Below are 13,305 nucleotides of genomic sequence, written 5' to 3'. Positions count from 1 at the left end.
CTAAATTCTCATCTATGTATTCTCGTAGTGTCTTTAATTCTGGAGCTTCCAACGGGTAAACATGGCCGAAAGGAATCGCTGCCCCAGGAAGCAGTTCTATGGGGCAGTCATCTGGTCTATGTGGAGGGAGTTGGTCTGCCATCCTCTTGTCACAAACGTACGAGAATTCCTGGTGAACCAGAAGGAGAGTAGATACCTGTATTGTTTCCTCCAAATTCTGGGTAACTGGAGTCGTTACCGTTGGACTGATGGTAGGACTACACTTCGGGAGGAAGGATATCTCCTTAGTTTCCCAATTGACGTTTGGATTTTGTGACCGTAACCAGGGAATTCCTAAAATTACAGGAAAATGAGAAGATACTAACATAAATGAAAGGGTTTCCTGATGGTCTGGTTCCATCTTACACTTCAGAAGTACCGTCTCCCATTCTACTGGCCCGGAAACTAATGGAGAACCATCCACTGTTTCCATGGTGACTGGTGAGGCTCTTAGTTGTGTCTTAATACCATGTTCCCTGGCAAAAGAACAATCCATGAAATTCCCACCTGCTCCAGAGTCTATCATAGCAGAACTTGGTATCCACTGTCCCTCTCACAGAATCTGAATAGGAAGAGAACAATGTGAGTATTTCTCCCCTTGATCTGTAGGGGAAGTCGACATCACTGTTAGGTCAACCACAGCATCTAGATGTAAACTGGTCTCCGAAACTTCTGACTCAGTGTCCGTATTGTCATAATCCCCTACTGCCGCCAACACCTTTTGTTAGGTCGCCTGGGACATTTAGGACAATTAATGAGGAAATGATTCGATTGATCGCAGTAAAAACATAAGCGCTCACGAGAACGATATTCACGGTGTTCATTACTCTCACGTCTTTGTAGTGAGTTCACTTGCATAGGCACCTCCTCAGCCTCCCGCGGGTTCTTGCTGGTAGTTTCCCTAGAAGGAAGAGCAAAATTAGTGATGCGATTTAAAGCTGCCCATTTCTCTTGTCTGCGTTCAGTTAGGCGGATATCAATACGCACACAGTGTTGTAAAAATAACTCAAACTCCTGTAGAGACTGGGCGAGCTAGCACATAATTGATTGTACTGGACAACCCTTTCCTAAAGATTGGCAATAAAGCATTGTTATCCCAGTTGGTATCCACCAACCTCTTGAATTCAGTAATATATTCTATGACTGAACGTTTCCCCTGGCGTAAGGAAAGCAAGGCAGTTTCAGCGGTGGCACGGCGGTTGGGATCATCGAACATTTGCGCCATAGCTGCCAGAAAATCATCCAAATGATTTAGACGGACATCGCAACTTTCAACCATAGGATTTGCCCAAGCCAGTGCCCGTGATGTCAACAACATAATACATAATACCTTAGATCTATCAGACTGATAGTAGGAGACATGTACATCAAAGAATAATATGCATTGATTAACAAACCAGCGGAATTGACTTCAGTCACCATTAAACCGGAAAGGAGGCAATTTAGGCATACTTGTGGGTGGTGTATGCTGAGCAGGTGGTGTATCCTGATCTTTTATCAAGGTATGTAAATCTTGGAGAGCCTGACCAAACACCTGCACATTGTGGCCAGCCCGGGAGTCCATGCCTCTAATCTTATTTTGTACAGCCTCCATCTCCTGCTGCAAGGAGTTAATCATTGCAAACATCTTGTCTACCCGTGTCTCTGTAATTGCCCCAGCAGAATCCTTTTTTGGGCTGGAGTATCCTGTAATACTATTGTAGGAACTCGAGGATTCTGATAGCGTGGGGCAATGAACAGACAGACGGGTTTCTTTAGTGCAAATAACACCCAAAACAATATACTGATAACCCGTAGTGACCTGCAATGAAACAAGTCCTTGAAACATATACAGCGAATCGGCAGTTCTTAAGGCAGAGTCCTCAGCATGGTGATCAAAAGGTGAGTGTGACAGGCGACGTGGTGCAGATCCAAAACACGGTCGGTGCAGAAAGAGTCAAATCCAGGTATGAAGTAAACACAGTGAAGTCCAGAACAAGTCCACAAGTTGATCCCAGATGTAGCATCAACACGGGTAAGTCCAGGAACAGGTTCACATTATAGTATTTATAGTATTATACTGGTGTTGTTTCCAACAGCTCCCACTGGGGGGAGTAAATGAAGGATTAAGTAGCAACACACAGTCCAGAAACATAGTCCAGAAACATAGTTCAAAAACACAGTTCTTACCAGGAGGAGTGAACCAAGGGTTAAGTTCCAAATTCAACAGACTAATGATAACATAGAGAGTGTAGCTTACATATGCAGAGAATGTCCAGAGCCAGAGGTAGAGGTACACTCAGAACAAGCAGCTGAGTTGAAGGGGAACAGAAGCAGAATACTCCAGCAAGGAAGCTCACACCTGAACCGGGTTTTAAACAAATGAACAGGAAGTAGGGCAGATAAAAACAGCAAACTCCATCTTAACAAAGGGCAAGATCATTCACAAGGTGATTTGGGAAACCCGGAATACTGAACTGCACTGAAATTCTCCAATAAAAGACAAAACTTCATTTCTACTTTCTTAAATGTTCATATTTCAGGTACATAAAGCTGTTTGTATTAACAACAGGAAAATATTAAAAAATAACATTAGTAATAAATAGCAACTGCCTAATTATTGTGCCCACAGCGCAGTTAGACATTGCTGGGATAACACTTGTGGTCATGGTGCAGTTAGATGTAGCCGGGATAACACTTGTGGCCATGGTGCAGTTAGATGTAGCCGGGATAACACTTGTGGCCACGGTGCAGTTAGATGTAGCCGGGATAACACTTGTACCCACGGTGCAGTTAGGCGTAGCCGGGATAACACTTTTACCCATGGTGCAGTTAGATGTAGCCAGGATAACACTTATGCCCACGGTGCAGTTATGTAGCCGGGATAACACTTGTGCCCACGGTGCAGTTATGTAGCCGGGATAACACTTGTACCCACGGTGCAGTTAGGCGTAGCCGGGATAACACTTGTACCCACGGTGCAGTTAGATATAGCAGGGATAACCCCTTCAACCCATGGTACAGTTAGATGTAGCTGGGATAACACTTTTACCCATGATGCAGTTAGATGTAGCCGGGATAACACTTGTACCCACGGTGCAGTTAGATGTAGCCAGGAGACCTGGAGCCTTTGAGCCTTACCCCGGCAGTAGGGCAACATCCATGCTTCCCTTGCTCTGCAGGCCTGTCTGAACTCTACAGTCACCAGCACAACTAGAAAAGATTCATCATTGTAACGTCCAACAAGATCAGTTTAATATCTTCAATCCTCATACTAACCTCCATGGATTGACTGGGGAAAGATATCCCTGAGAAGAAAGCATGTATAATAAACACTCACTTACTGCATTTTTGTGTCTCTCCATCACCCAAAAGTTCTGTTATTCAAGTCTTAAAAGATGCATGAGAGATCTCAGTGGGGCCTCCAAAATGGTTAGCGCAGCCATAGCTCTTATTTAACAGTTTTTGGGATTCGGTTTGCGACTTATCTTAGAATAAGAAATGCACAGCTTGTGGTTTCAGTAATTCTCCAAACCTTGTTGGAGTGTTAATATATAGCATTCATGAATGTAGGAATTTTGTGTACAGATTTATGTGGTTCATACATGACAGCACATAGCAGAGAACATAGGTGCATAATAAAAATACAAACTCCTCCTGTACCCATCCAGCATAGTCAGTAAATCTCTAAGTATGTTCTCAGTAGAGTTACCACCCCATATGAGATTTGTTAGGTATGAAGACATTAACCGTTTCCTATTTCGAACAATGTCTATGCCATGTGTATGTAAAGTGTGCATTAAATGTACGTCTGCACAATGTTTGTGTATAATGTATGTTTATACTGCATCTATAATGTATCATTATACTATGTGTATGGTGTGGAGTGTACATATTGTGCATTGTAAGCTCTGTGCCATATCGGACACCGATCATCTGGTTACGTCTCTTCTTACCCCCGGGTCTGGTCATCCTGCAATTTTTCTTCTTTTTCAGGAGCAGTTTATATTTCTTCATCACTGTGTTCAGTTGATGTGGAAGAAGAAGAAGCAGCAATTCAGGATCAGTGATGTCATCTACGAGAATGTTCACAAATCCTAGAGCCCGTCCTTGTCTGTGAGTACAGGGTCTGATATACTGGCTATAGAGCTATGCATCCATATGGTCCACATAAGCAGGCTGCAGTGCCCCCCAAACTTCCCTCTAGGAAATCACTCTCTGGATCTTCATCTTTTAAGGGACCTGGCCCATAGGCTGCATTCACACTTTCATTTGTCATGGTTCATGCTGATCATTTACATAGATCTAAATGTTGGTTTTAGGGTGGGTGATAGTTGTGCACAGAGAAATCCCAGCTGGCTTTTGTCTGGATGAATGCAATGTGAAGGTTAATTCAGCACCACTTTAGAGTGAAAATTTTGCTTTTCATTTCACCTTTGGCTATCTTCAGTGATCAGCCCTACACAGGTGTAGTGGCCTTGGGATCCCCCTAGTGCAGGACAATGCCAGTGCCTAACCCTCACTTTTCCAAGACCTGAATACAACTGAGACCCTCTGAGATATTACATAGGACACCAAGTAGAGCCACTGATACGCTGATTCATGTCTGGGAGGAGATCCAGATGCCAGTAGTGCATGCAGGCATGTGGGGGCCATAAACACTCTAGCAGAGCGATCTTTATGGGGAGCAGTCTTTATGGGGCAGTAGCCTTCATAGGTTGTTGCATAGTGACTAGTTATTATGTGCTTCTTAATTTCCAGACCATGTATGATCCATGTAGAACAGGATGTGAATCTTGTGTGTCTTTATTCCAGGTGAGAACAGTGGTCACCTTCTCCAGCTTTCGGGCTATGCTTACTAGTTGTGCTACGGCCACTGATCTGTGATGAAGCCCTGGCCTTAAACCTGACGAGTCTCCTGGACCTTTTCCTTCATGAACTTCAGTATGGACCAAATAATGGACAGTAAATGGTAAAAGGAGCTGGAAGCAGTGACAGCACAGGTGCAATATTCGTAGTCTCACAGTCCTACTATGGATCATACCTCATTTTCCACGAATTGCGAGGACACTGGGCTGTGGTTCCAGGCTTTTGTCCTGGCAGAAAAAACAATGTCCCCACAGTTGTATGTAAGTTGTGAAGCACAATGTCCGTGTTGGGTCCAAGGCTGGAGAGAGTAGAGGGTGTAGTCCGGAGCCCTGACATCTCAGAGACTCACCGTTGTGTATTCAGTTTTATTTGTGCTACGTGAGTGTATGACACATGTTGGTTGGGTGCCGGTACATCTGTATTACGGGCAGGAGCTATATATCCAGTAAATTGCACATGAAATAAAATTATGAAGAGGAAGGCCTTGAATATGATATCCAGATGTATATATGCAGGATGCACTGACGCAAGCCCGCTTCTAATACGGCAGCTTTGCTCACTTTCCCATGAAGAAGTCAACTTCTTCTGCCAGAATATGGCAGCTTGAAATGCTCTGGTAACACTCATTATACAGCGACTGATCGTTTCCTCCTAAACTTAGAACACACCACATTTATTCTGCACTAAACTCAGCTTGACTTTTCAGCAAATTGAGGACAATTTTAGGCAAAAAATTGTTAGGACTAAAGGAGGTCAATCAAGAGGTGGTAACGTGTAGAACTGAAGTGTCTACAGATGCCCCAAACCCATTATCGGCCATTGCAAGAGATATACCCAACTATCATACATGAACCCCAATGTCACAACACTGGACTTCCTGCAGGCACAGCGAATACACACAGGCAAGGAGCTGCCATATGCTACCTGTGACAGTAGTAAAGTATACACCATATGGAGAAAAGTATGTGCCCCCCACATCCACCTCCGGGGGCTACTTGGTCCTCATTTTTATCCATAGACATTAATATGGAGAAAGTATGTGCCCCCCACATCCACCTCCGGGGGCTTCTCTGTCCTCATCTTCATCCATAGACATTAATATGGTGTGGGCCGTCTGAGGATAGCGCCACATCCGCTCTTCTGGGGAGGATTTCTACAAGATTTTCATGGTATATGTGGGAATTTTTTCCCTTTCATCCAGAAGAGCATTTGTGGGGTCAGACACAGATGTTTGGAAGAAGCCGAGCACACAATCTCCCATATAGGATGGGGGTTGTGGCCCGGGGTCTGTGCGACGACTCATGTTCTCCTCCAACCATCTCTTTATGGACCTTGTGCACAGGACACCGTTATGGGGACAGATAAGGGGTCTTCCCCAAACTGTTCCAACAAAGAAGAGGCTACATTTGTCCTCAATGTCTTGCTACCAGTGAAGGGAAATCTTAGTCTTCAGCACAAGTCCACAGACTCCTGCACCAAACTTTACAGTGGGCACAATTACGTTACTCTGATAGTGGTGGCTTAACACCTTTCCATCTGATGCTAGACATGGTGCTTGGTGATGTATGGCTTCATGCAGCTGCTCAGCCATGGAAACGCATACCATGAAGCTCCCTGCGGGTCATAACTGATGTTATTAAAAGAGGAATTAGGTACTCTGCAGTTATGGGGTCAGAAGAGCGTGGGTGACTCGGGGACACTCGGCCCCCGCTCTAACGTTATGGGGTCTTCACTTCGTGGCTGAGTTGCTGTTATTACTTCCACTTCTCAATTATATCACTCACACATGATGGGAGGAACTTGTTGGAGGAAAGAAATGTCATGAACAGACTTGTTGCACAGCTGGTGTCCAATTGTAGGACTATGGAAGTATCACGGGGCACTTTACTAACGTGTGACAAAAGCAGGCGGCACGTCAAAAGGCGGTGCAGCAAAAGGCAGGTGGAAAGGCAAAGGAGGCGGCGCAGCAAAAGGCAGGTGGAAACGCAAAAGGAGGCGGCACAGCAAAAGGCAGACGGAATGGAAAAAGCATGTGGCGCGGCAAAAGGCAGGCGGAAAGGCAAAAGGAGGCGACGCGGCAAAAGGCTGGTGGAAATGCAAAAGATAGCCAGCACAACAAAGGGCAAGCAGAATGGAAAAAGAAGGCGGAGCGGCAAAAGACAGCCAGCAAGACAAATTGCAGGCAGAATGGAAGAAGAAGGCGGCACAGCAAAAGCCAGGCGGAATGGAAAGATGCGGTGTGGCAAAAGGCAGTCGGCATGGCAAAAGGCAAGCGGCATGGCGCGGGGCTGAATGCTATATGCCAAAGTATGCACAAAGGAAAGGGATCACCTATAAATAATTATATTTAAATACTTAAGCCAAAAAGTTTTAAAAACAGTTTAAAAAAACCCCAAAAGCTGACAATATACTGATGCGCAAGCCCACAATACGGCTGTATCCTACTCGACCGATGCACTACCAGAAAAGCAATATGGTGCACAATCTAGAAATACGTAGACCTATTTGTGCTAGTTTACCTTTTATTTGCTTTTTGATCCCTTTCCTTTGTGCGTCCTTCCGTGTTCTAGGCCGATACCGATATTCGGTTAGTGCCGCTCGGTTCTTGCTTACATGAATGTCATAGACCAGGCTCAATGGGACTGAAGGAAGCTCTGGGGATCGATGACGTGAGGGCCAGGACTTCTCCATATTGTATATATGTTAGACATCTGCAGGCACCATATAACCCTCCTACACCCCGGCCTCCAGCCACACAGTCGCTCTATGTCCTTACCCACACTTGTACTGTACAACATGATGTCGTCACATGAGATTTACATAAGACACGTGAAAATCAGGTTGTAAAAACAATTTACTCATTAAAAACCTGAGAAAAATAATTCATATATTTATCATTTACTCAATAACAAGATAAACTTTAATTCATAGAAGGCAAATATACAAGATACAGTCAGAGCTTCAGGTTCCTGGACTGTTTCGGCAACGACGTGGAGCCATGACTATGGCTAAACATCTAATACTGCAGCAAACACAAGACGGGCCATCCAGCCATCTTCAGCAGAAAGCCCCCCTACCCACCCACAGGATAGCCCTCACATTCCCTAGTACAGAGAGATCGGAAAAAAAAGGTGGCAGTACGCTCCCTCCAGAATCGGATCATTCACCTGGAAACCCAAGCACATAAGGGAAAAAAATGTCAGGATATAGATGCAACGGCCAAACCCACCAAGAAAATTGGTGAGATGAAGAAAATAAAAAGACAAAGTCAGTGATTGTTCCCTTCATCAAAAGATTCCACCCCAGAGTCACTGGCGGCAGCACTGATCTTCTCTTGACGTTTTCTCATTATCTCCTGCAGCTCCGAATTACCATTCATCTTCTGGAATAAAGAGAGGATGGGAATTTTACTCCAGATCAGTCTACTGGTTACAGGCTCATCCTTTACCAAGAAACCAAACATTAGATCAGTCAGGACAATGTTCCCCTGTATTGGGGATGATGAAGATCTGTCTGAGGAGCAGTCAGGCAAGGATCTGTAGTGGGAGCGATGGGCGATCGCAAGGATCTGTACTGGGAGGGATGGTCAACCACAAGTATCTATACCGAGAGTGATGGGCGACCAAGGATCTATACTGGGAGAGATGGGCGACCGCAAGAAGTGTTACCGGAAGGGATGAGCGACCGCAAGGATCTGTACTGGGAGGGATGGTCAACCACAAGGATCTGTACCGAGAGTGATGGGCGATCACAAGTATCTATACCGAGAGTGATGGGCGACCAAGGATCTATACTGGGAGAGATGGGTGATCGCGAGAAGTGTTAACGGAAGGGATGAGCGACCGCAAGGATCTGTACTGGGAGGGATTATCGACCACAAGGATTGGTACTGGGAGGGATGGATGACCACAAGGATCTGTACTGGGAGGGATGGACGACCACAAGGATCTGTACTGGGAGGGATGGGGGACCACAAGGATCTGTACTGGGAGCAGCGGGGATTACAAGGTATTGTATGGGGAGCGATCAGAAACCACATGGATCTGTACTGGGATTGACCACAAGGATCTATACTGGGAGGGATAGTCAACCACAAGAATTGGTACTGGGAGAGATGGGTGACCACAAGGATCTGTACTGGGAGGGATGGACGACCACAAGGATCTGTACTGGGAGGGATGGGCGACCACAAGGATCTGTACTGGGAGGGATGGGCGACCACAAGGATCTGTACTGAGAGGGATGGTCGACCACGAGGATCTGTACTGGGAGGGATGATCGACCACAAGGATCTATACTGGGAGGGATTATCGACCACAAGGATCTGTACTGGGAGGGATGGGGGACCACTAGGATCTGTACTGGGAGGGAAGAGCGAACACAAGGATGTGTACTGGGAGGTATGGGGGACCACAAGGATCTGTACTGTGATTGACCACAAGGATCTGTACTGGGAAGGATGGTCAACCACAAGAATTGGTACTGGGAGAGATGGGTGACCACAAGGATCTGTACTGGGAGGGATGGGTGACCACAAGGATCTGTACTGGGAGGGATGGACGACCACAAAGATCTGTACTGGGGGGGCTGGGGGACCACAAGGATCTGTACTGGGGGGATGGGGGACCACAAAGATCTCTATTGGGAGCAGCAGGGATTACAAGGTATTGTATGGGGAGCGATCAGAAACCACAAGGATCTGTACTTGGAAGGATGGTCAACCACAAGAATTGGTACTGGGAGAGATGGGTGACCACAAGGATCTGTACTGGGAGGGATGAACGACCACAAGGATCTGTACTGGGAGGGATGGTCGACCACAAGGATCTGTACTGGGAGGGATGGGCAACCACAAGGATCTGTACTGGGAGGGATGGTCGACTACAAGGAACGGTACTGAGAGGGATGGTCGACTACAAGGAACGGTACTGAGAGGGATGGTCGACTACAAGGATCTATACTGGGAGGGATGGGCGACCACAAGGATCTGTATTGAGAGGGATGGGGGACCACAAGAATCGGTACTGGGAGGGATGGGCGACCACAAGCATCTGTACTGAGAGGGATGGTCGACCACAAGGATTGGTACTGGAAGGGATGGGCGACCACAAGGATCTGTACTGGGAGGGATGGGTGACCACAAGGATCTGTACTGGGAGGGATGGGCGACCACAACGATCTGTACTGGGAGGGATGGTCGACTACAAGGATCGGTACTGGGAGGGATGGGCGACCACAAGGATCTGTACTGAGAGGGATGGGCGACCACAAGGATCTGTACTGGGAGGGATGGGCGACCACAAGGATCTGTACTGAGAGGGATGGGCGACCACAAGGATCGGTACTGGGAGGGATGGGCGATCACAAGGATCTGTACTGAGAGGGATGGTCGACCACAAGGATTGGTACTGGAAGGGATGGGCGACCACAAGGATCTGTACTGGGAGGGATGGGTGACCACAAGGATCTGTAGTGGGAGAAGCAGGTACTACAAGGATCTGTACCTAGAGTTGACGAGGATACCCCAACAATCTTGCCTTTGTGACATCTGGAATTTTCTGCAGGAGGAGGGCAGAGGAGAGAGGACAGATGTTTGGTTGCCATCAAGTGAAATCTGTGTGCCCTGAGAAAGGCTGGCCCTTCATAATTTATCATGTTTCATCATGTTTTATCTGAAGACTGCAGACTGGAGGATAAATGTTTTTTCCACTAGATAATGGGGAGGGCCCTGAGGAACAAGCATCTAGTCCATCCATGCTAATAACATGTAGGTGAGAGCATTATTCTGCATCCATCACTCCTGTTCTGTCGCTGATCGTGGTCACCATCTCCCCAATCTGCCTCACCAGAGATCATACAACTGCTCGAATGCAATAAAGGAAACCCTAATACTTCAGTTACTAAGGGCCCAAGGAGCCACAATTAGAAAAAAGGTGAACGCGTCCATCAGCGTGACATTCCGGACACACACGTTACCTCCAGAGAAGCTTTCTGCACCGTCACCTGATTGTAGACTCGTGGCCCCTCAGGACACACCGTTCTTAATTCATCTTTTGTGAGAGAGAAGAGTTGTGCTCCAGTTAACACTCCCAGACAATCGACAGTTCTATCAAACAGAGGAATGAAAAGTGTTAACAGGATAAAAGTATTAAACACAGGGCAGCAGTACAGCACTCATCATCCTCCCAGAGCAGCTGCAACCCCGAGCCCATCCTCCCAGAGCAGCTGCAACCCCGAGCCCATCCTCCCAGAGCAGCTGCAACCCCGAGCCCATCCTCCCAGAGCAGCTGCAACCCCGAGCCCATGCTCCCAGAGCAGCTGCAACCCCGAGCCCATCCTCCCAGAGCAGCTGCAACCCCGAGCCCATCCTCCCAGAGCAGCTACAACCCCGAGCCCATCCTCCCAGAGCAGCTGTACAGCACTCATCATCCTCCCAGAGCAGCTGCAACCCCGAGCCCATCCTCCCAGAGCAGCTGCAACCCCGAGCCTATCCTCCCAGAGCAGCTACAACCCCGAGCCCATCCTCCCAGAGCAGCTGTACAGCACTCATCATCCTCCCAGAGCAGCTGCAACCCCGAGCCCATCCTCCCAGAGCAGCTGCAACCCCGAGCCCATCCTCCCAGAGCAGCTACAACCCCGAACCCATCCTCCCGAGACAGCTACAACCCCGAGCCCATCCTCCCAGAGCAGCTACAACCCCGAGCCCATCCTCCCAGAGCAGCTACAACCCCGAACCCATCCTCCCAGAACAGCTACAACCCCGAGCCCATCCTCCCAGAGCAGCTGCAACCCCGAACCCATCCTCCCAGAACAGCTACAACCCCGAACCCATCCTCCCAGAACAGCTACAACCCCCAGCCCATCCTCCCAGAACAGCTACAACCCCGAGCCCATCCTCCCAGAGCACCTACAACCCCCAACCCATCCTCCCAGAACAGCTACAACCCCGAGCCCATCCTCCCAGAGCAGCTGCAACCCCGAGCCCATCCTCCCAGAGCAGCTACAACCCCGAGCCCATCCCCCTAGAGCAGCTGCAACCCCGAGCCCATCCTCCCAGAGCAGCTACAACCCCGAGCCCATCCTCCCAGAGCAGCTACAACCCCGAGCCCATCCTCCCAGAGCATCTACAACCCCGAGCCCATCCTCCCAGAGCAGCTACAACCCCGAGCCCATCCTCCCAGAACAGCTACAACCCCGAGCCCATCCTCCCAGAGCATCTACAACCCCGAGCCCATCCTACCAGAGCAGCTACAACCCCGAGCCCATCCAGAGCAGCTACAACCCCAAGCCCATCATTTCAGAGCAGCTACAACCCCGAGCTCATCCGCCCAGAGCAGCTACAACCCCAGGCCAGTTCTCCCAGAGCAGCTGCGCCCCCGAGCCCATCCTCCCAGAGTAGCTATACCCCCGAGCCCATCCTCCCACAGCAGCTACAATCCCGAGCCCATCCTCCCAGACCAGCTACAACCCCGAGCACATCCTCCCAGAAAAGCTGCACCCCCTATTCCATCCTCCCAGAGAAGCGGCACCCCCGATTCCATCCTCCCAGAGAAGCGGCACACCTGATTCCATCCTCCCAGAGAAACTGCACCTCCGATCCCATCTTCCCAGAAAAGCTGCACCCCCGATTCCATCCTCCCAGAGAAGCGGCACACCCGATTCCATCCTCCCAGAGAAGCGGCACACCTGATTCCATCCTCCTGGAGCAGCTGCACCCCCGATCCCATTCTCCCGAAGCAACTGCACCCCTGATCCCATCCTCCCGGAGCAGATGCACCCCTGATCCCATCCTCCTGGAGCAGATGCACCCCCAATCCCATCCTCCCGGAGCAGCTGCACCCTGGAAGCCCATCCTCTCAAAGCAGCTGATTGCCCTGTCCCCATCTGCCTGGTGTAGCTGAGCCCCTGTCCATCTGGCATAACTGCGCTCCCGACCACATTCATCCTGCGCAGCTGCTCCCCCAAAAAGAGAAGACTCATCACCCTAAGGGACGTACGTGGAAGTAAATCCCTTTGCAAGCAGCCATGTCTTAACCTCCTCAGCTGACGAGCTATAGGACACGTTGGCCACTGGCGCATTTTGCCGGGGGATAGTGAATCTTTTTTGCGCAGCATTGCGCCCAATTGTCAGTCGATGAACTAATTCATCCTGAACTTCTTCCATCTGAGATTTCCTCCCTGGAGAAGAAGACAGTATGGATCACAAAACATCTCTGCCATTAGATCTACAGGAAGAGCCAATATGGCGCTAACATATAAAGGGTGGACCACCACTTGCACAAAAAAAAAAAAGCTACGTAGCACACAAATTGGCCAATTCGTAATAGCCCAACAGCCAGCGACAAGGTGTACCCATTTGTTGGAATCCTAAACCTTATCTCCCTCTTCCGGGCTGAAAGGCTGCAAATGTAAAGGGTG

General features: G+C 48.6%; 2 protein-coding genes across 10 annotated transcripts in view; one reads left to right on the top strand and one right to left on the bottom strand.

Annotated features, from left to right (window-relative positions):
* PTPRO (protein tyrosine phosphatase receptor type O) overlaps positions 1–7,613 on the top strand; it is a 555,000-nt gene extending 547,387 nt beyond the window's left edge. For 3 of the 4 annotated variants that reach the window (XM_077267281.1, XM_077267279.1, XM_077267278.1), the window contains 2 exons: positions 4,015–4,134; positions 4,834–7,613. In XM_077267281.1, coding sequence (XP_077123396.1) covers positions 4,015–4,119 — 105 coding nt within the window. In that variant the 3' untranslated portion in view covers positions 4,120–4,134; positions 4,834–7,613. The remainder of the gene's footprint in view (positions 1–4,014; positions 4,135–4,833) is intronic. The other variant, XR_013215987.1, reaches the window with a different exon arrangement.
* A 110-nt stretch (positions 7,614–7,723) lies between these two features.
* EPS8 (EGFR pathway substrate 8, signaling adaptor) overlaps positions 7,724–13,305 on the bottom strand; it is a 192,743-nt gene continuing 187,161 nt past the window's right edge. For all 6 annotated transcript variants that reach the window (XM_077267284.1, XM_077267282.1, XM_077267286.1 and 3 more), the window contains 3 exons: positions 12,885–13,065; positions 10,864–10,993; positions 7,724–8,269 (listed from right to left, as the gene is read on the bottom strand). In XM_077267284.1, the coding sequence (XP_077123399.1) occupies positions 8,156–8,269; positions 10,864–10,993; positions 12,885–13,065 (425 nt within the window). In that variant the 3' untranslated portion in view covers positions 7,724–8,155. The remainder of the gene's footprint in view (positions 8,270–10,863; positions 10,994–12,884; positions 13,066–13,305) is intronic.

The sequence above is a fragment of the Ranitomeya variabilis genome, chromosome 5 (genome assembly GCF_051348905.1).
Source record: "Ranitomeya variabilis isolate aRanVar5 chromosome 5, aRanVar5.hap1, whole genome shotgun sequence".
NCBI classification, from domain to species: Eukaryota; Metazoa; Chordata; class Amphibia; order Anura; family Dendrobatidae; genus Ranitomeya; species Ranitomeya variabilis.
This window is presented reverse-complemented; position numbering and strand designations above follow the sequence as displayed.